The sequence below is a fragment of the Hipposideros armiger genome, unplaced genomic scaffold (assembly GCF_001890085.2).
Source record: "Hipposideros armiger isolate ML-2016 unplaced genomic scaffold, ASM189008v1 scaffold_314, whole genome shotgun sequence".
In the NCBI taxonomy this organism is placed as follows: domain Eukaryota; kingdom Metazoa; phylum Chordata; class Mammalia; order Chiroptera; family Hipposideridae; genus Hipposideros; species Hipposideros armiger.
This window is the reverse complement of record NW_017731664.1, coordinates 866,974-894,371: the sequence shown is the minus strand read 5'-3', so window position 1 is coordinate 894,371 and position 27,398 is coordinate 866,974. Positions and strand designations below refer to the sequence as shown.

Below are 27,398 nucleotides of genomic sequence, written 5' to 3'. Positions count from 1 at the left end.
AATAATTTTACCAGAGAAAATATACTTTAAACCAAAGCTATAACAAGAAACAAAGAACAACTGAGCAATTCCACTTCTGGGCATTTATTCAAAGTAACTCAAAATACTAATTCAGAAGGACATACACATCCATATGTTTATTGCAGCCAAGGTATAGATGCAACCTAAGTGTCCATCAATAGATGAATGGATAAAGAAGAAATCTTACATATATACAATGAAACATTACTCAGCCTTAAAAAAGAATGAAATCTTTCCATTTGCAACAACACGGATAGACGTAGAGAGTATTGTGCTGAGTGGAATAAGTCAGACAGAGAAAGACAAATGCCATATGACTCCACTTATATGTGGAATCTAAAGAACAAAATAAATGAGCAAACAAAACATAAACAAACTCATAGATACACAGAACATTTTGATGGTTGCCAGCTGGGAGGGGGGTTCATGAGGGTGGGTCAAATAGGGGAAGGGGTTAAGAAGTACAAATTGGCAGTTACAAAAGAGCCATGGAGATTCTATTGTAGCATATTTATCCTATAAATATGAGTATTTATAGCATAAGTGACGTAGCCCATAATATTGTAATAACTATGTCTGGTGTTAGATGGGTACTAGTTTTATCTGGTAATCACTTAAGTTATATAACTATGTAATCATTATGTTGTACATCTGAGACTAATATATTAGTTTGTTGGAAAAGCATGACGTATTTTTACTATGTTTTTCATTGCAAAAATGCGTCATAATTTTTCTGACAACCCAATAATAGTGTATGTCAACTGTAATTGAAAAATGAAAAAAAAAATGGACACACCAGAAAATAAATGCTTTCCTAAAAAAAAAATTAACTCAATAATTTTTGAGTTCGTATGCTCTCACCTAAACTTCAAAATGTATGGAAACCCTATGATCCTCTCATAGCTACAGAAGAGTCTGACCACCAATGGTAATCTATTTTCAAAAGTGAATCATTCATGTTCATGAAGATGGAACCATCTTAGAGATTTTCTCTCCTTGTGTACCTGTCCTGTTCAGGTTGTTTGTGTTGTCCCTCCCAGGACTCCTACCCCTCCGAGTTCACCATGTTCCTTCTTGGCATGTCTCTTATGTCTAGAATGTTTCTTCTTAGAAAGCCCTTCAGTCAGTGGATGGGACAGCATCCACTTTCATACTGAGCTTAACAAATTAATAGTGATGATTCCTAATTCGCCATCTGGGATATCCTGTCAAGATCAATAATGCCCCAATCTACTGTGGGGTTGGAGGGTTTTCCATGTGTATATGACTCTGGTTCCACATTAAAAATAAGGAATTCCCAGTGAATTATTTTAGAGCAATTATTTCTTCACAGGTGGTTAAAGCCACTCTTCATTCAGCTTTGTCCTAACTTCTTTAAGGGCTGCCAGGACTGCCTTGAAACACACCACTGGATATGCCCATTACTCTCATTAGAAGTCTTCATGAGTGTAGACCCCAACATTTATAGAAATTAACCTGATCTGTTGACTGATAGTATAAACAGAGGAAAAAGAAACATGAGAAACAGGAGCGATGTCAGGCAAAGGAATCATACTTGAATATTACCTACAATACAACTGTAAGAATCAAGTCCAGGTCTCCAAAGCCCTGGTAAAGTGGATATTTGACACAGTTCTTCAGTTGATTCAATCAAATTGCTGGAATGACTACATCCACTTTTCCCTTGACTTTAGCTATTAAAACCAGGTCTACATCCTCTACTCCCACCAAGTAGTCCAGTCCTTTTTGGATAGGGCCAGGAATCCAAAGTGGTGTTTATGGAAAGAAGAAGGACCATAAACTAACTGCTTTTTATTCCCAGGTTGACCAGGCAGTAAACATTGGTAGGTGATTGAGCTTCCCATCTCCATCCTTCTTGTTCTCTTTCATTTATGAATGTGGTAGCACAAGACTTTATTTTATTTGAGTACTTTGGTTTTTACCATTCCATTTTATGACTTTGTAAATTTCACTGCCTCCCAATGAAGCAGATCTCTGTCTCCTTAAGCCTCACTTTAAACCAAGAGAGAAAAAGGTTTTAATTAAAATGTAAACTGCTTTCCTAAAAGGATGAAAGTAAAAAGAGAGCTAGCATAATTATAAGAGAATCTAAGGCAGTTCAGAAGTATGAGCTGAAGGAATCTGTAGATTTAAAAAAAAATCTCCAGGACCCTGGCTTCTGATGATTTAGAAATAAAATGATTCCCTTTCCATCTGCAGACATAGATTTTCTCTTTCGACTAGGCTTCGTTTGTTTGTTGGTTTGTTTAATTCAGACCCTTTCATTTGTTAAATACCTAGCCCATTGTGGGAGTCCCTTACGTGGGGGTTTCCCCATGTGTAAGCTACTGTTGAGGAGGAGGAAGAAGTGGAAGGGAAAGATGGGAAGAAGAAGGAGAGGGAATAATGGCTAAAACTTACATGACACTCACTGTGTGCCAGGCACTGTTCTAAGCTCTTTGCATATACTAATTAATGTTATCCTTATAATCCGATGGGGTTGGTATTATTGTCTCCCTTTTAGCAATAAGGAAACTGAGGCAAAGTGAGGTTAGTTTGCTTGTCCAAAGTCACACAGGTAAGAAGGGGCAGAGTCAGGATTTGAACCCAAGGCAGTCTGTTTCTGAGCTGTTGCCTTAGCCATTATACTATATTGCCTCTCGACTTGGGGATGTGAAGCAACTTTGGGGAATCTGTTAACTCAGAGTCTATTGGGAGGAAGACTTTGTGATGACTCTGCTCCCAAGGGCTAGATATGGTACACTTCCAGCATGTTTCACTGGAACCACTCTGGGGTGCAAAGACCCCATTTCTAACTATAAACTTGGATCTATTTAGTTATATCTCCATTGACAGAGCAGATTGTGGATGGATCGTCGGCACCATATAGTTAATAGTTTCTTTATTCTCTCCCCTGATCCCTCCCTGCAAACACATGTACTCCCACAATGCATTTTTTTAGAAAGTATGAATTTCTGATTTTTCTGGATAAATGCTTTTGTGCTCTTCTTCAGATTTGGCTTGCTACTGCTGGCAGAACGTTCCTCCTTGTCTGTGTCTTAGTATTTCTCAAGCAGATATTTTGTTAAAAATGCTAAGATAGCCCAAACAAACAAACAAAAAATGACTGTCCACTTTACAAGACACTGGAAGACTTCTTGAAGTACTATACCTTATTATTGAAAGCTCAATTGTCTACCAATGGATAATCTTTATACCAGTGTTCTTTAAGGCTTCCCTCAGATTTCACCACACTTGCTCCCTCTCAACAAAATTTGTAGAATTAGACGTTTGGCAGAGTCCTCCCCCCATATCCTCTTTCATCTCCATCTTGGGTACTGAGTACTGGCTAAAAAATGGCCCATCGCAGAACCTGGCATGTAGTAGGTGGAGCTTTCATGATCGTTTCCTCCTCCATGCCCTCTCCTGATTTCCCTCAAAAGCCCTTTAACCATTTGCCCCAATTCTGCGGGTTTCAACTTCTTTCTCTAAAAATACAGAGATCACTTTCCCTTGTCACAGAGATCATTTCACCTTGTCTCGGGGATTCATTTAATTTCTCTTTGCCTTATGATTAAAGTGACCATATAATTTATCATCCAAACAGACACTTTTGAAAGTGGGAGCGGCAATCCTAATAATTATGCCTGCCAGAAAAACAAGCATAAAACTGATTTGTCCCAGATAATTTGGAACCTATGGGCACCCTGTTTATGATGTGTGTGGTTTAGAAATGGCCACATGCTGGCGTAGTTTTTCTGTCTGAGGCTTATCTTCATGAATATCTTATAATCTCATTGTCCTTTTGAGAGGACCAGGTTTACTTCTGTGACCTGCTCAAGCCACCCAAAGATTAATGGAAGCAATGGAAGTTATAAACAGCCTAGCTCTCAACCATTTTCAAATACTTGTTCTCCCATTACTAGAAAGCCAAGCCATTCCAGCTTCATAGCGTACCACTCAGAGTATAATTGAGGTTTGAATAAACAACATATGTGGCTTTTAAGGTTAAATGAATATTGTTTGACATACAGTACACTAGACGTGTTTTTCATTTTGGTTTTAAAAATTGGTTAAAATTACATCTTGTTGCTTCTTGGAATTAACTAGAGTCCATCTGTCTCCATTAGAATCATTGTTTTTGTTTTGTTTTGTTTTTTAAAGCCTTGGCTGAAAAAGAGTCTCTCTCTCACTCAAGATAATTTGTCCAGTGAATCAGTGGGGAGAAAAAAAATCAAAGAAACAGGATTTTTAGGCCATCAATGCCTACTCTTTTCCTTTTATGTATTTTATCTCTTAGATATATCTAAGTTTTATATCTAAGGTATAACGTCTAAGATTGTAAACAGATGAATCTATTTTCAGCTGTCCAGACAGATCCTGCCGAGGTCTAGAGAACCACTTATAGATGTACAAAATGTGAACATCTAAGAAGATAATTCCAGTTTAACTATGGTTCAAATTAAATAGAACAACTAAAATGAAACTTTTTGCAGCTACTTATAGAATATTTCAACTTAGAGAATGCCATTTTGATGACTTTTAAAGCTCAAAGGCAACGAAAATACTAGTAGTTCCTACTTGAGAATATATATACAGAAGTAATGGTTCCAGTAGTTTTTAACAAAGCAAAATAGTTCAAATTTAGGTACACATGCCTGTCTGCAAATGCTTAGGTGACTGTGACACATTCATCTGAACTTGTGTTACAGGGTATTAATAGTCTGCTCTCATGCTTGATACCTACTTGCCTCATTGCTTTGCCATCTTACCTCTCTGCTCATTAAAAGGGATTATATGTTTCTATATTGCTTTGAGAGTCCGACTGGGCTATAAGTATTTAAAGACCATTTAAAAGCCGTATTAAGACTCTAGGGTCTAAATGGAATAAATTGAACTTCTCAGAAGGCCATGCTGAGTAAACATTTCATATCAATACCAGTCATTAAATCTACATTTTAAAAAGGCATTTGATGAGGAGAGCTATTTTTTTTCTTTTGTAATTTGTTCTCTGTTGGCTGTTTAGATTAAGCTTGAAACCATATCCTATAGCTTTTACATATTGTTTTACCATTTGCCAGTGAATCTTTTCAAGTCTTCTCTCTGATCCTATATTTTCATTTGGCTCAGGACATAGCTTAGATGCACCATTGCCAACTAAAACAAGTAAATCCAAGTTCATCCCCATTCAGTCACTGTCAAGGGCAGTGCCATCCCCCAGCTCTCCAGATTTGAGACCCTAGAGCAGCGGTTCTCAACCTTGCTAAGGCCGCAACCCCTTAATACAGTTCCTCATGTTGTGGTGACCCCCAACCATAAAATTATTTTTGTTGCTGCTCTACAACTGTAATTTTGCTACTGTTATGAATTGTAATGTAAATATCTTTTTGTTTTCCGATGGTCTTAGGCGACCCCTGTGAAAGGGTTGTTCGACCCCCAAAGGGGTAATGACCCACAGGTTGAGAACCGCTGCCTAGAGTCATTTTATACTGTTTTATCCTTTGCCTTCCTCCTCCATAAGCAAATCTTCCACTGGGATCTTTTCGGTTCCTTTTTATGTATAGTAATCTGATTCACCCCTTCTTTTCCATTATTTTATAGATTCTCATGTTTTATCGCTTATTACTACAATACCCCCCTGTTTGGACTCCCAGATTCCAGTAGCTCCTTAAGTAGCCAATACTCCATTGCCAGTATAAGCTTCCACAAATACTATTTTTACCATAGGAGCCTCTACAAAAAATCGGTAATAGGAACAAATGTGAATTATTCAGCCTCATTTTCAAGTTCATGCAGCAATTATTTACCACCGATATTTACCTCAACAATCTTTCCTTCTCCCTCCCTCCCTCATGTGTCACCCTCCCTCTCCTTTTCTCTCTTTTCACCAGCCTTATTTAACTGGTTTTACAGCTGAAGTTTCTATTCAAGCAATACTGCTTGTTGTCACTAGTGCATGACTTGCTATTTCCAGAGCGCTGGTCGTTTGCAAATGCCTTTTCCTTTGATGGAGATACCCCTGCCCACATCACTATCTGTTTATTCCCTGTGGTATCTAGTTCTAAAAACATGACTTAAAAATTATTTTGGGAACCTTTCCACAATTATATCTGATTGCTCACTTTATCTATTCAATGTCCCCTAAGCATGTGTATTCCACTTATATTTCCAGTTGTTACTCTGTGTGTATGTTTTCATGTTGTTTACTATATTGATTTCCTATCACCTCTAAACAGGTTGTAAATGTCTTGAGGGCAAAGCCCAGTCTGATTTCTCTCTTCCTCCTGCCTTAATATCATGCTCTCCACCCAGGAAGCATTCAATGTATGTTAACTGACCTTTGGGCATTATTTTCTAGACATAAACAAAGGTGAAATCATCATCACTGTTACAAGGTCAGTCAGGGTTTCCACATAGTCTGCATGTAGTCTTAGTCTACGATCTTTACTCAGATGTGGAATAACCAGGAAGAGGCAAGTATACTATTGGCCAAACACTTAATTCTGTAGTTTGTGACTGCAGCTCAATTCATTACATATAGTGAGCACCTGATGTATACCCAAGAAAATGCTAAGTGCTCCCGCCCAGTTATTTTCAAACTCATGGATGCATCAGAACTGTTGGGAGGGCTTGTCAAAATCCAGATCACTGACCACACTCAGAGTTTCTGACTTTGTAGGTCTGGTGTGGGTTCCAAAATTTTGCATTTCTGACAAGTTCCCAGGTAATGCTGCTTGTGCTGCTGGTACAGAGACCACACCTGGAGAACCACTGATCTAGATAATATAGAGGGGGAATTAATACATGGTCTCTGATTTCAAACTCTTCAGGGAGGTTAGACAGGCTCAGGTAACATTTAGCAGCAGAAAATATTATACAGTGTTTTAGTATTCATTCATTCAAGAAATATTGAATGAGTACTAACGATGTGTGCCCAAAGCTGTTCTAGGTTCTGGGGTTACATCAGTGAACGTGATAGATAAAAATCCTTGTTCTTGTTTTAAGCCTTATCTCATAGGGCAATTCTAGTGGGAGAAATCAGACAATAAACAAAATCAATAAAATATATAAAATGTAAGATAGCATTAAGTACTAAAAAGAAAAAGAGGAGGGATAAGAAATATCAGAGAGAGGTTGAAATTTAGATAGATGGTCAAATAAAACCTCCCAATTCCATCATTTGACAAGTACTTATTGAGTGAATACTATATGTCAGGCATTGTTATAAATGATGATGATACAACCATAAATAACACAATAACTCTGCCCTTATAGAATAGATGCACTTATTTGGGAGCCAAGAAATCTGGGGTTTTGGTGTGAACTCTCACAAACTCATTATGTGATGAATGGCTGCTACTCTGCCTCTCTGAGCCTTGGTTTCCCCATCTGTTAAATGGAGCAGTTGGACAAAGTTATGCTTGTACTCCTATACATCTCTAAGGCTACAGGGTGCTAAGTCCTTCAGACAATCAGAAATATGTTAAGAGTGCTTGAGGAAGACTTTGTAGAGGAGGAAAAATCTTAATGGTTTTCATAGGCATAACGAAGCTATGGGGTGTGGAAGGTAGGAAGGAAATTTCAGAAGATTAACATGAACAAAAGCATGGAAGGAAGAATTAGAGCCGTGTGTTCAATGAAGAACAAGGAGGTCAAAGGGGTCGCATTGTAGTGTAGCTGAGATAGTTGGGTGGGACGTAAGTGCTCAATATAGATGAGGTTGGGTCTAATTATAGAGAGTGTTGGTTGGTAACCCACTGAGGGCTTTGATCAGGGAATGTGACAATTATACAGTCAAAGTGGTGTTTTAGTAAAATTAACATAGCAACCAGAGTTAAATCTTCAAAATTCATAATTTTTTCCATAAGATGATCTCTAAATAATGAACGGTTAAAGCCAAACTTTGTGATATGTCACTGTCTGATTATAATATTGCTATCAAACTAATTTTGAGGTATTTTTCAAGTCCTAAAAGCCAATGATATTACACAGTTTTTTCTAACAGTACTACCACACACTTGAAGAAGTAACATATTACCATTTAGACTTAGGTTTTGAAAGCTTGGACAATGAATTAGAATTGAAAATTTTTTGTGCATATATATATATATATATATATGTATTTCTTGCTATCCTCTGAAATATATGGTTGAATCGATATTAGATTTATCCATGGCCAGATATACAGATAAACAGATCTATCTGTTTATCTCTATCTCTACACATGTACACACACACACACACACATTCACACACACATAAATAGTACTCATTTAGAGTGGTACAAACATCTCTAAGACCAAGATTCTTCCATCTGCTTGCTTTGTCATAGATAATATTCTTGGAAATGATCTTCTAGTTTTTTATCTTTAGTCAGCTGAGGATTATTCATGTCTGTTGTATGTTTGCTGCTCTTCAGGCTGAAAGTAGAATCTTCCTCCTAAAGGAAGTTTCTCTGGAAGACAGCAATGACAGGGGCTGGCACTTCAAAGAGTAACATATAGACCTTGAGAAAGCTGTCTCAAGCGAGAGAGAGAGAGAGAAAGAGAGAGAGAGAGAGAGAGAGAGAGAGAGAGAGAGAGAGAATAATATCTTGGATATTGGTTATGTAAGCACTCCAACCTTAGCAAGTTTTACCTTAACTTTCAGACCATATCATAACTTATCAGAGATATAATGGTGAATTTAACAAATCATGACAAACCAAATTATCAAAGCTCTCATTTTTTAAGGGTAGTTTAAACACAAGTTAAATATGCCCTGAAAATACTTCACTCTCACTGGAATAAGATAAGCAAAAGTGACATTGATGGTTATATTAAAATGGAAAGTGATTATTTTTCCTTTTATTTTCCAAATTATGGGTAATATTGCTTGATGGTCTGTTTTAGAAAGTAGTAAATTTCTTCAGAGTTGTTTTGAAAAATGAGGCTCACCCAGACAGATATCCTTGAGTGTTGCTTTTTTGAAGAATAGCTAAATGTCTGGAGAACTTTGGGATCATAAAACCAAAAATGTTAGTGGGTCACAAGGGTGATATTTTTCCCTTCTATGTATGTATTATTCTTTCTTTATTTCTTTTTAATAAGCAGGAGATGGAGAATTGTCATGGGAACATTCTGATGGTGATATCTTCCGGCAACCTGCCAACAGAGAAGCGGTAAGTGTATTTAGCTGAAATAATTCAATACTCACAGCATCAGGCCAAACTTTCCTCTCTCCATGGCTACTATCCCAGCAACTCCATGAAAGGGCCCATTTCTAACACCATTTCTCTTTCCTTTCCTCAGAAATTTAAGTGTCATCATCACCAACCTGCAACCACTTGAGTGTACTGTGTAATTGGTAACCAGGGCCAAGACATGAATACAAAGAAACCGTAGCCCCAGTTCTTGGGAACTCTTCATCTAGATATCAGAAGTTGTTTCCCTTTCAGGATTACTTGCCAAATCTTTGTCTTCTGTAAGAAAGACAGGGCAGTACCTCTATTCTCAACAGTGACGATCCTCTGTAGTATTTTATAGTAGGTCAGTCCATACTTTTGGCAGAAATACTTTGGACATGTCCACCCAAACCTTCCCCTAAGCCTTAAGCTCTCACTCATACCACTGGAAGAGAGGAAAGATGGCAGGACATATTCTCCTTCCTCATCCTGAAACATCTTTTCACTTCCATTCTCAGTGCTAATCTTAGAATAAGCCTTACAAGTAGGCATCTCTCTACATACAGTAAGAGTATCTCTTGTCCCTTTGTATTTTGACATAATTAACAAAATAGAATCCCTCTTTAAAAATATATATGTTTCACTACAGCAACACTTGAAACTTCTTTAAATCTGAAAAGGATCTGTTTCAGTTCAAATAATTTATCATATTAAATAGCTTATAAAAGTGTACAAAAAAGGTACAAAGGCATTCATTACACATAAATGAACATGCATCCACCCTAGTACAAAAAAATTGCACAGGGGCATTCAATACAGCATGCTTTTCATAAGAAAATAACAAATAGAGACAACTTAAGTATGTTATCAATAGGGGCTTAGTTAAACACACTCCATCTATGGGATACTGTGCAGGTGTTAAAAAGAATATAATACATGGAAATGTAGTAAAGTGGAGGGATCTCCAAGATATATTATGTAAACAAAATGAGGTTCAGGTACAATTCATACTGCAATATCCTTATGTAAAAATTATCTGTATGCATGAATGTAATTGCATATGAAAAGATCTTGAAGGTCACATACCAACATGTTAAGAGTGGTAGTCTCAGAGGGGTCGAAGTGAGTAGGAAGAAAGGTCGACTTTGACTTTTTACTTTGTATCTTTTATATTATTTTATGTTTTGCATGAGCATGAATTAGATTTGTCATAAATATCATTTAAATTATTTTCTAAAACCTTAGGAATTCGTTCTCAACATGCATTGGATAAGGCAAGAGTCTAGGGAATTAGAGGGCAGACCTATAGTGAGGATGTGAGGAAAGTGTTGACAAGGGACACAATAAAATTACCAATACAAACATCACAGTGCTGCTTAGGCCTTGCTTCCCAGTCATCACATGTGCCCCTTCTGACTTGCATGCCCCCAGCTTGCCAACACCCTCAGTCTCCATTTTCTGTGTTGTGAATTTCCTTTTTCTCTCAGCCCCAATTTTTTTATTGTGGTATGCAGTTGAGAGTGGTTAAATTAGTGGTTGTCAACCAGATGCCATTCTAAAACAAATTTGGGTCTCAGTCATCTTATGCTGCATGTTTTTCTTTGGCTGGGTGCCTCAGCTCCTAACACTAAGCACTGTGACCACCTCAACACTCCTGCTGGTAAGACCATTCATTAACCTTTCTTCTTTACGTGGTCTTATGCTGCTCCCAAATCCATTCCATGTCTTTCAGCCTCATTGTCCTTCCTGAAATGCTGGTGATAGGCTTAGACTTAATCCAGTACTTCCTGTAGCAAAAAGGTAAGGTACAGAATGCAGGGCTTGAACTAGTTATTGATTTTCAAAGGAGTCCAAGACCTATCTAGAAACAAACATTTGTGCCTGGTAGACCAAAATGTCCAGATGGTTCCACTTTATTATAAATAAATATTTTCCTTTGTTCTAAAATGGATAGATATTTGTGATATGCCTTGAATAATAAATAACATCTGTAGTAATGGAAAATATGTACCTGGCACATAGTAGGCACCCAATAAATGTGTTGAAGAATGGGTGTGGGGGATTGAATGAAATGTGTGTTAGGGGCAGGGGGAGCTTTTCATTAATGTTAATGCATAAGAATTTGTCCCAAATAAAAAAGAAATTCTTCAAACTTGTTGTCTTTTCGCAACTAGCCAAAAACTACAAGGTAGGAGAATCCCTTCTGAATGTCATTTGCAGCCTAACTTTCTGCAAGGGAGAAAAAAAGGCAAACTTAACAACACATTCTCAATTCAGTAGATTGTCTTTGTAGTAGACTATTCACATTTAGAGGGAGCCCTCAAAACTCAGTTCAACAGAAACACAGCTGGTTGGTTTATTTTGCCAAGTGGGTTGAAAACCATCAGTTTACCAAGTTTTATGAAGTACACAGTAGTTCAACTATGACTCCTTTGTAAAATCCTGTAATAGATTCTGTTTTATTTCTGGATCATAAGTTCACATGAATTGGTCCTAGTACCATCAGGGGGAATGTGTGTGTTGTGTGTGTGTGTAAAAGTGGGTATAGGATGGAAAGCCAAAACATGAAAGCAAGCATAATTTTGCTTTGGACAACAGCCAAACTCTGATTTGCCCCCAGTAGATTACTCAGAGTTTTACCATTAGAAAAGCGAGAGTTTGGGATAGAAACAATATGAAAAATTAAAAAAATCCATGTCTCATTCACATTGGCAGAACAATGGTTTGGGAAGGAAATTGGCCTAAGTGTCTCCCAGAAAGGGATAGTTCTGGTTACAAGTGATGAAAATATACTATGCTCATGGCTGTGTGGATTAGAACACATCTGAATACTTTTTTAATTAAACTTTGTATTTTGTGATAACTAGGTTCACTTACAATTGTAAGAGATAATACAGAGATTACATGTGCCCTTTACCCAGTTTCCCCCAATGATAACACCTTGTGAAGTTCTGGTACAAGTTCAGAACCATGAAGGCATTTTGAAGGCCCTCTCTGAACTTTCAGAACTTTCCTGTCTCTGCTACTAAAACCCTTATATCCTAGACCTTAGAACAAGTGAGGAAGAAATTCCTGGGGAACTGCTATTGTATAATGGTGGGGATTTTGCAACACTAGAAAGGAACTGTGTAAGAGTCACTTGAAAAGTGTCAAATATTTATCAGTCCTTCAAGTCAGTAAATTAAATAATACCAAAATATCGAGCAGAATAAAACACGGCATAGATATATGGTCATTTCTACCTAACTAGTTTTTGTTTTTGTTTTTAATTGAGGTAACATTGGTAAAAAAACATTATATAAATTTCAGGTATACAATATTATAATTAGATATCTGTATAGATTATAGCGTGTTCACTACCAAAAGTGTAGTTTCCACCCATCATCATGTATTTGACCCCCTTTACCCATTCACTCTCATGCCATTTCCCTTCTCCTCTGGTAACCACCATTCTGTTGTCTGTCTATGAGTTTGTTTTGTTTTATTTGTTTGTTACTGTTTCACATATGAGTGAAGTCATTTGGTTTTTTGTCCATTTTGAGCTGCTCTCTCAAGCAGCCTACTCATAGCTGGTTTTTCAGATAAATTCCAATTTCACTTACAACTCTAAGGTGTTAATGCCTTTTTCTCCTTTGCTTTAAGTTACAAGGTCAGAATGGCCCCTGGTAAGCCTCTTTTATTTGTTTAGGTGGATGATTCTAAAAGAGCCATTACTCTTTTTTTTTGTTAGTTTCAGGTGTACAAAGTAACATAACAGTTAGACATTTACACCCCTCACAAAGTGATAATCATCCCATAATCTACTACCCCTCTGACATCGTATGTAGCTGTTACAATACCATTAATTATATACCTTATGCTGTACTTTAACTCCTGTGACTATATACAGAGGGTGCCAAAAATGTATACACATTTTAAGAAAGGAAAAACCTATTAAAATTGTAATAATATATACCGATAACAAAAGATGAATACAAGTCACGTTTGACTTCTGCAATTACAAGAGGTGCTTAAAGTTGTTTCCATCAGCATCCAGACACTTCCAATTATGGTGAACTACTGCTTGAGCATAACATAACATCTGTTTATTATAGTTGAAATTCAATATTATTCCTCTTCAGCTTCAGGTGTGTAGCACAGTGGTCAGGCATCTACACAGTCCATAAAGTGATCCCCTGATAAGTCCAGTGCCCATCTGGCACCCTACATAATCTTTACAACATTATTGATTATATTCCCCATACTGTATTTCATATCACTGTGACTATATTGTGACTACTAACTTGTACTTTCTAATCCCTTCACCTTCTCCCCATCCCCACTCCCTCCCATCTAGCAACCATCAGTTTCTTCTGTATTTCTGAGTCTGTTTCTGTTTTGTTTGCTCATTTATTCTGTTCTTTACATTCCACATATAAGTGAGATCATATGGTATTTGTCTTTCTCAGTCTGACTTATTTCACTTAGCATAATGTTCTCTAGGTCCACCCATGTTTTTGCAAATGGTAAGATTTCATTCTTTTTTATGGCTGGGTAATACTCCATTCTATAAATATACCAGTTTCTTTAGCCAATAATCTATCGATGGGCATTTTGGTTGTTTCTATATCTTGGCTATTGTGAATAGTGCTGCAGTGAACATAGGGGTGCATATATTATTTTGAATTAGTGTTTTGGATTTCTCTGGATAGATACCTTGGAGTGGAATTGCTGGGTCATAAAGTTGTTAGTGGGATTGCAGATTGGTGCAGCCACTTTGCAAAACAGTATGGAGGTTCCTCAAAAAAAAGCCATTACTCTTAAATCAAAATCACATATCAACTTTAAGCTGAATAATATTGAATGTCAACTATAACTAAATATATATGTATACATATATATGTATATGAGGTTTGACAATTAAGTTTGAGAATTTGTTGCAACGATGTTGCTAACATTTTTTAGATATCTGAGGGATTATTCATTATGACAGACAATCTGAACTTTTCACCAACAATTGATGATGGCTCTTGCATCATGACAATGCACCAGCTCACATGTCACTGTCTGTGACGGAGGTTTGAGCCAGTAAACAAATAACTGTATTGGAACACCCTCCCTACTCACCTGATCTGGCCCCCGATGACTTCTTTCTTTACCCAAAGATAAAGGAAACGTTGAAAGGAAGACATTTTGATGACATTCATGGCATCAAGAGTAATACAATGACAGCTCTGATGGCCATTCCAGAAAAATAGTTCCAAAGTTGCTTTGAAGGATGGACTAGACACGGGCATCAGTGCATAGCTTCCCAAGATGAGTACTTCAAAGGTGACCATAGTGACATTCAGCAATGAGGTATGCAGCACTTTTTCTAGGATGAGTTCTTGAACATAATTGCCAGACCTTGTAGTCATAGGATATAGATTATATCATAGGGAATAGTATCAATGGAATTGTAACAGCTGTATATGCTATCAGAGGGGTAGTAGATTGGGGAGGGGGTTATCACTTTGTGAGGGGTTTAAATTTCTAGCTATTACATTGTTTTATACACCTGAAACTAATAAAAACATAAATCACATATCACCACCTGCACTCCCAGGCTGAAACAGAAGATCCTTTATGTCAGCAATTCTCAACCTCGGCTTCAAATTAGAGTCCAGTGAGGGGTATATGAAAATCCTGATGCCAAGCCTCCCCCCAGACACATTCCATCAGACTCCATGGGGGTGGAACCCAGGCATCGGTATTTTTACAGCTCCTCAGGTGATTCCATGTGCAGCCATGGTGGAGTCCCGTGGCATATGTGGTTGTGAACACTGTAGCATGGTTCTATAAGAACTTTTCTTTGGAGCCACTTTTAGCCAAATATTTGTGGACCACTGAGCTTGACCAGACATTATCTCTCCCACTTTCTCCTCCTCTTCTTCCTCTTGATTCTCCTGTTAAAAATCCCCACACTCTCTCTCTCTCCTGTCAGCTCCAAAAACTTAACCTTCATTGTCACTCTTCATTGTCACCTCTTCTCCCTGGCCTCAGTTTCTCTGTCTGTAAAACAAAAGACTTACATATGATGAGGTTCTGGGGGGATGACTGGTCTCTGATCAAAATCCCTGAGTTTTTTGTTTTATCTTGAAACATTTTTCTACCCTTATCCTATGTTCAAGGTCTGAGTCTCTGGTACCAAAGAACAGATTTTCATTTTGTACTCACCCTCATAAATCAGGGCACTTCTTGTGCTTGTAGTTTTTCCTGGGTCAGTCGCCTTCCATCTCAAATTCTAGCCCTGTTGAACTCCCTCCTTTTAGCATCAGTAGGACATACACCAGCCAAACTGTCCTTTCTGTGTTTCTTTGGCAAAACTTTGCCAAACTCCCAAAAGGACAGAACAATCTGTAATTGCCTTTGTGGAATGTTAGAGATTATGGCTGAAAAAGAGATATGAGCCATTGTGGGAATGGAAACTATTTGCACTGAGAATCCCATCTGTGTGCATGATAATACATGAATGCAAATTCTTATTTATGTGTGTTTTTATAGCAATGCACCAGCATGGGCTCTTCTTAGAGGGAATAATGTTCTCTCTCTACTAGTCCAGCTCCTGTTTGCTCTCTCCTCCCACCAAAGACCACCTCCCCCCAAGAGAGAAATAATAATTCCCAAAGCTAAATTTGCAACATGTGTGTATATGGAACATAACTGTATTAAATGTTTTATGGGATGGTGGGGTAAGGGGACCCCATAACTACCTTCTCAAAGTTCCCTGCTATTTCTATCACTGAATATAAGGATCTTCCTTTTCCATTGCCTGCAAAAGATTTTTTATTGGGTCCCCCCTCCTTTACCCCTAACAATTGCCTCTAAAACACAGTGTTATTTGGCTTGAAGCCTTAGATTCTACTCTTCATTCATTCCATCCTAATCTTATCTTCACTATACCTCAGCTCCTGGAACAGGGGTGGGTAGCAGAATAGTGGGCTCATCATATGTCTTAACCCCTTGCTGAAAGAGCAGTGATTATATTATTTGTATGATAGGATACTAAGCTTTCATTAGGGACCACAACTTTCATTCATTCTTTCAAGTTTTTGATGAGCACCTTTCTATATGCTAAATGCTGTTTTAGGCACTGGAGATACAGCAGTAAACAAAACAAAGTCCTCACCTCTGTGGAGCTGACATTCTAATACTGTCATGCACTGTCAGTTCTTCTATGAAATGTCTGTGGTGTCTGTGCCCTGATTTATGATCTCATGCCATTGCCTGTGTTTAGAATCTCAGTACATGTATCTGAACTGTACCTGACTCCTGTCTCTCCCTCCTATCCAGTTCACCCTATGCATTATTAGGGTTCAAACACTGTTTTGATTATTGCCAACCTTTAAAAACACACCTCAAAGGCTTCTACATCTTTACCTCTGTTACCTACTAAATAAAGTCTCACACCTTAGACTGTCATTTAGTATCCTCCACTATCTGCCTCCAACCTACTTTTGGAATGTTATCCTTCAGTTGTTCCCTTTTATGGACTCTATGTTCTCTGCTGTAGCTTCTCAACTAATAAACCTATGCCTGGAATATTCCTCACCAACTCTGCCCATAAAAAGTCTATCCACCCTTCATGGTCCAGATCACAATCCCCCCCTCCACCGCTCCCAGCGAGAAGTTCTCTTTCTTATCTGAATGTGCACAGCATTTTATACTTCTCCTGTGGCCTCTGTCACGTCCTTCCTTGTGTTGCCAGATACTATCTTAACTCTTAAACCTGATTGTGAGGATCTTGGGAGCAAGAAGGACACTTAACCTTTGGCTGTTCACTCACTTGGAAGTTTGTAGGTGAATCTAGTCCAATCTTCTACAAGAAGAGAGAAAAATCTCAGCATGTTGCCTGTGCTGCTTTATTTTACATGCCTATGAGATCTGACAATTAAGTTCGCAAACTTGTTGCAATGGTGTTGCTAACCTTTTTTGATATCAGAGGGATTATTCATTATGAATTTGTACAAACTGGAAAAACAGTTAACCAAGTTTACTATTTGGATGTACTGAAAAGGTGGCATGAAAAAGTTTGACGACCTGAACTTTTCACCAACAATTCATGACTCTTGCAATACGACAATTCACCAACTCACACAGCACTGTCTGTTAGGGAGTTGTTAGCCAGTAAACAAATAACTATATTGGAACACCCTCCCTACTCACCTGACCTGGCCCAGTGACATCTTTCTTTACTTGGAGTTAAAGGAGATATTGAAAGGAAGACATTTTGATGACATTCAGGACATCAAGAGTAATATGAGAGTGCTGATGGCCATTCCAGAAAAAGAGTTCCAAAATGGGGTGGACTAAGCATTGGCATTGGTGCATAGCTTCCCAAAGGGAGTACTTTGAAGGTGACCATAGTAATATTCAGCAATTATGTATGTAGAATTTTTTCTAGGATGTGTCCGTGAACTTAATTGTCTGACCTCGTATTTTGCTATTTGTGTGGGTGGACGTCCAGTTGAGATCAGAGTTCAACACTAAAAATCATCAGATAGACTTCTAATTTATGTAAGGCCATTTTTTCCTTCTCACTGATGGATTTAGGGGACTGAATTTGTCCTTGTCATTTTACAGAGACATTCTTACCACCGCTCTCACTATGATCCTCCACCAAGCCGACAGTCTGGAAGTCTGCCCCACTTTCCTGGGGCCAGAAGTCACCGAGGAGCACTTCTAGATTCCCAGCAAGCCTCAGGCACCATTGTGCAGATTGTGATCAATAACAAGCACAAGCATGGACAAGGTAAGGGATGTGTGCCTTTTGTGCTGCATCCACATCAGGGTTTCAGCAGCCCTGGTCTTTGGAGAGCTGGATCTGGAAAAGGACCCTTTCTCTCATGCATGTCATACATTCACATGTGGATCACTCACCATCAAGTCTACAATGCATGGATAGGTGACTCCAGGGACTTTTAGGATTTCCCTGAATACAGCCCAAAGAGCATAGTTTATATTTCAGGTGTATCTGTCCTTATTTAGGACAGATGATAAGAAAGCAGTGACCCTAATGCAGCCTCCAGCATTTTCTCAGTTGTCCCTGGAGGTCGAAGGTCGTTTGGGAAAGTTCATTGGGTCTTGAACAGAATGAGAAGTGTTCATTTTCCAATTAGGGTACCCAATGTTCAAAGGTACCCATTGCCAAACACTTTTGAAGCTCTTATTCATACCTTGGAAATATTATTCTCACACCTCAGTGCACCCCAGATTATACTGGGGCTCTTGTTAAAGATGCATATTCTGGGCCCAACACTCAGAGATTCTACTTCATGTGAGGAGATTCTCCTTAAAACTTAGTAATCCAGTGAGAAATCCAGAAACCTCTTGACTGAGCACCAGGAGGACTGATCAGTTTATCTCTGATATACAGCCCGCTCAACCGACCAGCTGGCTGCAGCAGGCACCCACGCACTCTGAGGCTGCTCCCTCCTGCACAGAATCCTCTGGCCTCCACCTCTCCCCCACACCATTAGCGGGGGCAAGGGGAGGAGAAATTCAATCAAACAATTGACTGCTTCTTACTTTTTTAGGCATAGTGTCAACCAGCTCTTCAGAGCAAAAGCTCAGCTGGTTCTTTTTTATGAAACCGTAAACATGTTTTGTTTCCTTTAAAGGAAAAAAAATTAAAGACAGTTCTCTGAATGGGTTAAAAGTAATAAATTATTACACCAAATGATTGAATAACATGGGTGAAAAACAATCCTTTACAAAGAACTCCTACTATAAATCTCAACAAAGCTAGTCAAGCCAAAGCTAGTTGATCACATCTGTTACTAGTTAGATATAAATTTTAGATTACAAATAAAAAAAATTAAATTGCTTTAGAAACTAACAGGCCTAAAATAAGAGCCTTCAAAATAAAACTCTTAATAAAAATGGTGATATATTAGAATTGGAAATATTTACTATCGATCTGGGTGTGATTTGAAATTTATTATTTTCAAATTCCAAGGCATTCTGATATGAATTTATGAAATGAGGAGAAGGACTTAAGTAAAGATGCAGTTTGATTTTCAATCCTAAATTGCCTCCAATAGATTCCATTTGCTCTGAAAGTATTTCAAAGCCTTAAAAATCATGTGGGGAAATGGATTTTGAAAATCCTAAATCCTATAATTTCTACAGGCCTCTTCATTTTCAGGGCAAAAGCTCATCCCTTGATTTTCTCTATGTTGTGCAAAAACCCCAGCTGGTTCACATTTATTCATTGCCCCCTATTGATTTGTATGCAGCAGCTCACTGGAGTATCACTTGTCCACACACTCAGTTCCCAATGCCTCAGATGAATGATTCAAAATCACCTTGAAAATTTGTTGGTGGGGAGAAGTCTACATTTCCCTCTAGAGAATTAACATCACCTTATTTCACTTGAGACTGTAGGTGCTCATCCAGTCTAGATTATTCTCTTAGTCTAAACATTTAGGGGAAAGGGAGCCTAGCTATATAATACTGAGTCCTGCCTGTCCCACCATTGTTTTTTGCTTTTTTAGCTCTCCTGCTAACTATGTGCTTCTCTGAGATGCAGCTACTTTGTCTCTTTCTAGAGTCAAAGAAGAGAAGCGATAGGACTCCACCAATATGAACTTGAGTCCAACCTAAATTTCTTGAAGCAGACTATGTACTCACTTGATTGCATTGTCTAGAAGGGAGTGTCACTGTATGGGGAGGAGAGAGAAGAGGTGAGGGTAGGAGGGAGAACAACACATCTGTCCTCTCTTGTCATGTGATTCCATTCACGGCCCTGAGCCTCACAGTTCAGATATCATATCCCTATTCTATTTTACTGTAAGGTTGGGAGCTTCTCTGGTTTAGGTTTAGGTTCTTGGAAATATTTACATAGATTGACCTGTTAGAGTACCTAGTACTCTAGAAGCTCTTGCAAAGAACAGGAAAAGGTAGCCAACATCATCCATATTTCCTAATGTGAACCAATGGATATGACAAAAAACAAATAGCTCAATGATTCATCCTTCTGAAGCCACTGTCTTGCAGCCAAATCAATCAATTCCTTGAAACGCCCCATGTGGGGCTATTTCTCCCATCCTAGCTCCACCTTAAGTGATACAGCTTACCCTAAAGATGTTGTTGATTGGTGTGGTGAGGTGATAGGAATAATGAGATACACACCCAGTCCCAGTTGTGGCTTGAACTCTCCAGAATGTCTGAGAATTTTCAAAAAGGGAGACAACTCATTCACAGACCTCCCTCCTTTGCAGCCCTGTGCAGTTCTCATCCTGGAGCCTAGCTCTGTGCCTTACAGTAGGAGCTGGATTTGTTTTGGTTGATTTGCACTGAAGGGTGTTCCTGTGGCCCCTTCCCTTCATAGCCCCTCAACCTGCAGCACAGATGCTTGCTCTTGCAAGGACCCTCAAAAAACACGGAGCCAGACCTCACTTCCCACTCAACAAATATGAGATCACCAAAGGATATCTGTCGGACAGGCAGTGGTTCGCTGTAGTCAAATCTCGACAGCCACTATGAGGTGGGGGACAGAAGACACTGCCTGAAGATTAGTGACAAAAAGGCTACCTTTCACTACTTACTGGGGTAGTCTGGGTTCTCTTTCTTTCAATTTTGTCTGAGCACCTTCCTTCCCATACCAGAGAGTAGGCCAGTACCATCAAGCTCCATAACCATCTGTGTTGTGAATCAGACTCTCACAGCATTTGACATTCTGAATGGATTTGCTTCAGGATCTGGAAAAAAATTGGCCCTTTGGAAAGAGCAATAGTTTTCACATCTAGCCTCCCTGGGTGGGAAATCTCTGGGAAATTATCATGCCAAGAAGCACATATACTTGGGCCATATAAATCCTCTATGGAACTGCAGGAGTTAACACTATGTTCTACTAGAGCAGGGGTCGGCAAACTGCGGCTCACGAGCCACATGCAGCTCTTTGGGTATGTTCCATCTCAAAAGTTTGCCAACCCCTGGAAGCACCAATCCTGCCCCTCATAACAACTTAAAAATTATTTGAAAGCCATAAGTATATTTTTACATAATCACCATTATGTGAATAATATCCTTTAAATTTTTATAAATGAAACTATGATAGTTTTATTTTCATTTTCAATTTTACTTCAGAGCCACAGTTCGCAAGCCACAGTTTGCTGATCCCTGGCAGCTCTTGCGTCTCAAAAGTTTGCCGACCCCTGTACTAGGTGTTCTTTATCAGATACTCCAGATAGAACTCTGCTTTCATGCATTTATTCATTTTTGCACTTAAAAAACTATTGACTGCCAGGCACTTGTGAACATTCAGAGGCCATGGCTGAAAAACCTGAATAGTTGTTGATGGTAGAACAAGGCCCAAGCTGTGTTTTCGGTTAGAAGAGGCTGCTCTGTCACTGTATCTCCATGGTCATGTAAAGAGCAAAGGATGTTTGATGTCTTAAGGAGCGATTCTCAACCTGTGGGTCAGGACCCCCTTGGGGGTCGAACGACCCTTTCACAGGGGTCGCCTAAAACCATCGGAAAACAAAAAGATATTTACATTACAATTCATAACAGTAGCAAAATTACAGTTACAGAGTAGCAACAAAAATAATTTTATGGTTGGGGGTCACCACAACATGAGGAACTGTATTAAGGGGTCGCAGCATTAGGAAGGTTGAGAACCGCTGTCTTAAGGGGTTAGAGTCTTGGGGTCTGAGTACGGCGTTCCCTTTCAACTTTCTAGACTTTAATTTCCAATCATGTGTTCTCTTACAGTGTGTGTTTCCAATGGAAAGACCTATTCCCATGGCGAGTCCTGGCACCCAAATCTCCGGGCATTTGGCATTGTGGAGTGTGTGCTGTGCACTTGTAATGTCACCAAACAAGAGTGTAAGAAAATCCATTGCCCCAACCGATACCCCTGCAAGTATCCTCAAAAAATAGATGGAAAGTGCTGCAAGGTGTGTCCAGGTAAAAAGGCAAAAGGTGCGTTGGTTGGAAGCCCTGCCTTTGATTGACTGAGATCCCCACTTAGTCATTCTCAGTGTTGTTTGAGCATGAGAAACATAATCAACCTGCAGTATCACTGTAATGATAATATTGGGCTGTAGGAAAAGTCATGACGTATTTTTTGTGTTTTTCATTGCAAAAATGCGTCATGACATTTCCTACAACCCAATAGTTCTACTAATAATGAACTTCATTTTCTCCTCTATTGAAGGGCTAGTAAGATGATAGCTTGGAAGAAATTTACTACTAAGAAACAGACTGGGGATTTGCTCGTGTCAACCATACCTTTGATCCAATGTAGACCTAAGTGCCAAACTTAAGCCTTGGTTTTATAAATAGTAGATAAATTAGCTTATAATGATGATTAGGAAGAACAGTAGTGCCTTTCATTTCTATCACTATTTAACTCATCAAAGCACAGTCACATCCAGTACATTTTTGAGCTTAAGACGAGAGACAGATGAGATACAGTGGAAGGAGAGTGGGTACTGGTCCTAATTTAAGTTGCTGTGTGACCTTGAAAATGTTCCAAATATGCTCTGAACCTCATTAGACTCATCTATATACAGTGAAAATTTCGGAATAGTTGATCTCCAAGCTCCCTTCCAAGACTAAAATCCTATCGTGATATTTCTTTATTTAAGATGAGAAAACTGAGGTGTATAAAGTAGTGTTTTCCCCAGAGTCACATAGAGAGAAAATAAAACCAAGGCCTAGAACCCAGGTCACTTCTTGCCCATTGTGTTTTCCAGGCCAGTAGAAAATATTAACTGATTAAAAGGAAAATTATTTATTATTTTTAAGATTTTTATTAAAATAGAGGTATTATACAGTATTACATTAGTTTCAGGTGTACACCATAGTTATTTAACATTTATATTCCTAAAGAAGTGATCACCATGATAAGTCCAGCAGCCATCTGACACCATACCACACTACCATAATATTATTGACTATATTCCTATGCTGTATATTACATCCCCAAGACTCATTTGTTTTATAACTGGAAATGTGAAACTCTTATTCCCCTTCTCCTTTTTCCCGCTTGTTTAATTTTTCAGTTACAGTTGGCATTCAATATTATTTTATATTAATTTCAGGTGTACAGCATAGTAGTTAGACATTTATATAATTTAAGAAGTTATCTCCTTGACTAGTCTAGTACCCATCTTGCACTATACATAGTTATTACCATATTATTGACCATATTCCCTATGCTTTACTTTACATCTCTATGACTATTTTGTAACTACCAATTTGTATTTCTTAATCCCTTCCCCTTTTTCACCCAGCCCTTCTTACATCATACATAGTTATTAAAATATTATTGACTATATTTCTTATGCTATGCCCTACCTCCCCATGACTACTTTGTAACAACCAATTTGTACTTCTTAACACCTTCTCTTTTTCACCCACCCCAAAACCCCTCCAGTCTGGCAACCAACAAAGTGTTTGCTGTATATATGTGTTTGTTTCTGTTTTATTTGTTTATTTTGTTCTTTAGATTCCACATATAAGCGAAATCACATTACATCTGTCTCTCTCTGTCTGATATGCTTCATTCAGCACAATACCCTCCAGGTCCATCCATGCCGCCGCAAATGGTGAGAATTCATTCCCTTCCTTGGCCAAGCAATATTCCATTGTATATATCTACCACCTACTCTAATCACTCATCCATCAACAGACACCCAGGCTGCCTCCACATCTTGGCCATTGTAAACAATGATGCAATGAACATATAGATGCACACATCCCCTTGAAGCAGTGTTTTGGGTTTCTTCAGATAAGTACCCAGAAGTGGGATTACTGGGTCATGTTGTCTCTTGCTATAGCAGTTGTTTTAAAGTCTATTTTGTCTGGTGTAAGTATTGCTACCCCAGCTATTTTTCTGGTTCCATTTTCATGAAACACCATTTTCTATTCCTTTACTTTCAGTTTGTATGTGCCTTTAAACCTGAAGCAGGTCTCTTGTAAGCAGCAAATGTATGTGTCTTGTTTTCTTACCCATTCAGCCACCTTATGTCTTTTTTTTTTTATTGGGGAATTGGGGGAAGGGGAACAGACAAGTTGCTGTCATTTTGTTCTTCAGTCTAGTTGTGGAGGACGTTGCTTCACTGGCCCAAGCTGGCACCATCATTGCGCTCTTCCTGGGCGAGGCAGATTAGTTGCCGGCTTCTGGATGGCCGCTCACTGCGGCTGCTGGCCACTCATGCTGGCTGCTGGCTACACACAGAAGCTTATGGCAGCCCACTGCAGCAGGGGACTGCAGCCCACGCCGTCGCCGGTGACCCACGGCAGCCCAGCTCCAGGTCGAGCTGTTGTTGAGCATCTTAGCTGTAGAGGGCAGTGTCACTGGGCATCATATGTGGGATCCGAACCAGGGTCCTCTGGCGTCCCAAGCCAGTACTTAACCATCATGCCACTCGGCAGGCCCCACCTTATGTATTTTGATTGGAGCATTTGATCCATTCACATTTAAAGTAATTGTTGATAGATATGTAGTTATTTTGTTTTTCATATTTTTGTCTTTTGTTTTTTCATCTTAAAGAAGTCCCTCTTACATTTCTTGGAATACTGGTTTTGTGGTGATGAACTTCTTTAGCTTTTTCATATCTGGGAATCTCTTTATCTGTCCCTCAATTTTAAATGATGGCTTTGCTGGTAGAGTAATCTTGGTTGTAGGTCCTTGCTTTACATCGCTTTCAATATTTTGTGCCAATCCCTTCTGGCCTGTAAAGTTTCTGTTGAGGAATCAGCTGCCAGTCTTACAGCAGCTCCCTTGTAGGTAACTAACTGCTTTTCTTTTGCTGCTTTTAAGATTCCCTCTTTGTCTTTAAGCATTGGCATTTTAATTATGACATGTCTTGGTGTTGGCCTCTTTGAGTTCATCTTGTTTGGGACTCCCTGAGCTTCCTGGGCTTGTATGTCTGTTTCCTTCTCCAGGTTAGGGAAGTTTTCCATCATTACTTCAAATAGGTTTTCAATTTGTTGCTCTCTCTCTTCTCTTTCTGGTACCCCTATGATTTGAATGTTGGTATGCTTGATGTTGTCGCAGAGTGCCCTTAAACCATCCTCTTTTTTTTGGCTTCTCTTTTCTTTTTGCTGTTCCAATTGGGTATTTCCTACTACCTTATCTTCTAAATCATTGATTCAATCCTCTGCTTCATCTAATCTGTTGATTCCCTCTGCTTTATTCTTTATTTCAGTTATTGTATTTTTTATTTATGATTTGTTCCTTTATCTGTTTTCTATCTCCATTTTTATGTTTCCTGTTCTTTGTTGAAGTTCTTCCTGAGATCTTTTAGCATCCTTATAACCAGTGTTTTGAACTCTGTGTCTGATAGATTGTTTGTCTCTAATTTGTTCAATTCTTTTTCTGGAGCTTTGTTCTGTTCTTTCATTTGGGACAATGTTTCTTTGTCTTCCCATTTGGTTGCCTCCCTGTGTTTGATTCTATGTATTAGGTAAGGCTGCTGTGTCTCCGGGTCTTGTTAGGATGGCCTTATGTAGTAGGTGTGCTGTGGGGCCCAGTGGCGCAGTCTCTCTGGTCACCTGAGCTGGGTGCTCCAGGTGTGCCCCTTGTGTGTGTTGTGTGTGTATTCTCCTGTTGTACTAGAGCCTTGATTGCTGTTTGCTCATCAATGGGAGGGAGTGACCGTTGGGTTAATTGGTTGTGAGGACTGGCCATAGCTATAGTAGCGGAATTGTGGTGCAGTGGCTGACTATACAGAGCAGGATTCACTTTAACAGGGCTCTGGTGACTGCCCAGTCTACCCTTTGGGTGTGTTGTCTTTGGAGGCAGCCAGGTCTGAAGCTGGCCACTGGGTATGTCAGCCCCAGGGCCTCCTGGGAGGGGACCCACTGCAGGCCACAGCATGAAGGGCAAATTAATTCTTTAAATGGTGGTTTTGACACATGAGTTAGATAAAAATATAGTTCATAGTACTGGGGTTGAAAGAGTATGGGATTGGAAATCAATTATTCTAGCCCTGGCTCAACCACTGGTTTCCAGTGTGACCTAGAACAAGTCATTCTCAGAGCCTCAGTTTCCTTCTCTGCAAAATGAGAGGGTTAGAGTGGATTATTTTTGGTGGTCCTTCTAGCTTCAACATTCTAAGAGTGAATGAATTAGTCACTTCCAAAACAGTTGAAAAAACAAACATTTGTTAAATGTCGGCAGAGAGCTAAATTATTTATTCCTTCCATTTAGGCAACTCCTCATTTAGTAGCTGGCAAATGTGAACCTATTCAATGTATATTTTTTGAGTATCTTCATATAGGCCAATGGTGACTAAACTTATCTGCACATTGGAATCCCCCACAGAGATTCTGTAAATACCTGTATCCCAACCCCATAGATCATGATTTAATTGATATGAGGTGTGACCTAAGCTTTGGAATTTATAAAATATCCCGAGATGATATTAATTTGCAGACAAGTTTGGGAATCCCTGCTGTAGTTCCAGGGTGGTTTATGGTGTTGCTACTCAAAATATGGTTTGTAGACCAGCAGCATCTGGAAGCTAGAAAGAAATGCAGACACTCAGGTTCAACCTCCAACCTACTGCATCAGAATCTGCATTTTAACAAGACACCCCACCTAGTGCACATTAAAGTTTGAGAAGCACTTATTAATAGCACAAACAATGTTTTTCTTAATGACCCTCATGTTCCAGAGTAAACAGTGGGCAGGGTATGGACAGGAAAGACAGAAGCTATGTGATCTGAAATGGAGAATTGGGGCATTACAATTGGTGAGGAAATGTACTTAATAGGAGTAGGGAGAAAGCACATTCTGAGGTTGATATGGACATGGGGCCACCCAGCCAGAATGACCTTTTATGACTTCCAAGTCTGTGTTCTCACTGAATCCTCAAACCTTTTAGTATCACTTAGGAATAACTCCACCAACACAATTTTCTCTTTGGTCAAGGATCTAATGCCTGTAGTCATATAAGTATTACAACATGATAATTTCAGATTAGACTAATATTACCTAAACTACCCCAAGTGAGATAAATCCTCCAACTATATGTAATTCTAATTTGAATCGCAGATCTTTAGACAACATCCCATTTCATTGTATGCTTAGGATTTTATTGATGCAGGTAATTCAAATAAGTGAACAAATAAAAAAGGTGTGAAAGGGCCGGCCGAGTGGCGCGATGGTTAAGAACTCGCTTGGGATGCCAGAGGGCCCCAGTTCGGATCCCACATATGAGGGCCAGTGACACTGCCC

The 27,398-nt window shown here is 39.0% G+C and overlaps 1 protein-coding gene across 6 annotated transcripts in view; it reads left to right on the top strand.

The window, feature by feature from the left end:
• CHRDL1 (chordin like 1) overlaps positions 1-27,398 on the top strand; it is a 167,104-nt gene that overhangs the window by 131,115 nt on the left and 8,591 nt on the right. For 2 of the 6 annotated variants that reach the window (XM_019660200.1, XM_019660201.1), the window contains exons 7-9: positions 9,114-9,181; positions 17,786-17,954; positions 21,920-22,129. In XM_019660200.1, the coding sequence (XP_019515745.1) occupies positions 9,114-9,181; positions 17,786-17,954; positions 21,920-22,129 (447 nt within the window). Of the gene's footprint in view, positions 1-9,110; positions 9,182-17,785; positions 17,955-21,919; positions 22,130-27,398 lie in introns of all 6 variants that reach the window. The other 4 variants (XM_019660198.1, XM_019660199.1, XM_019660202.1 and 1 more) reach the window with 3 other exon arrangements.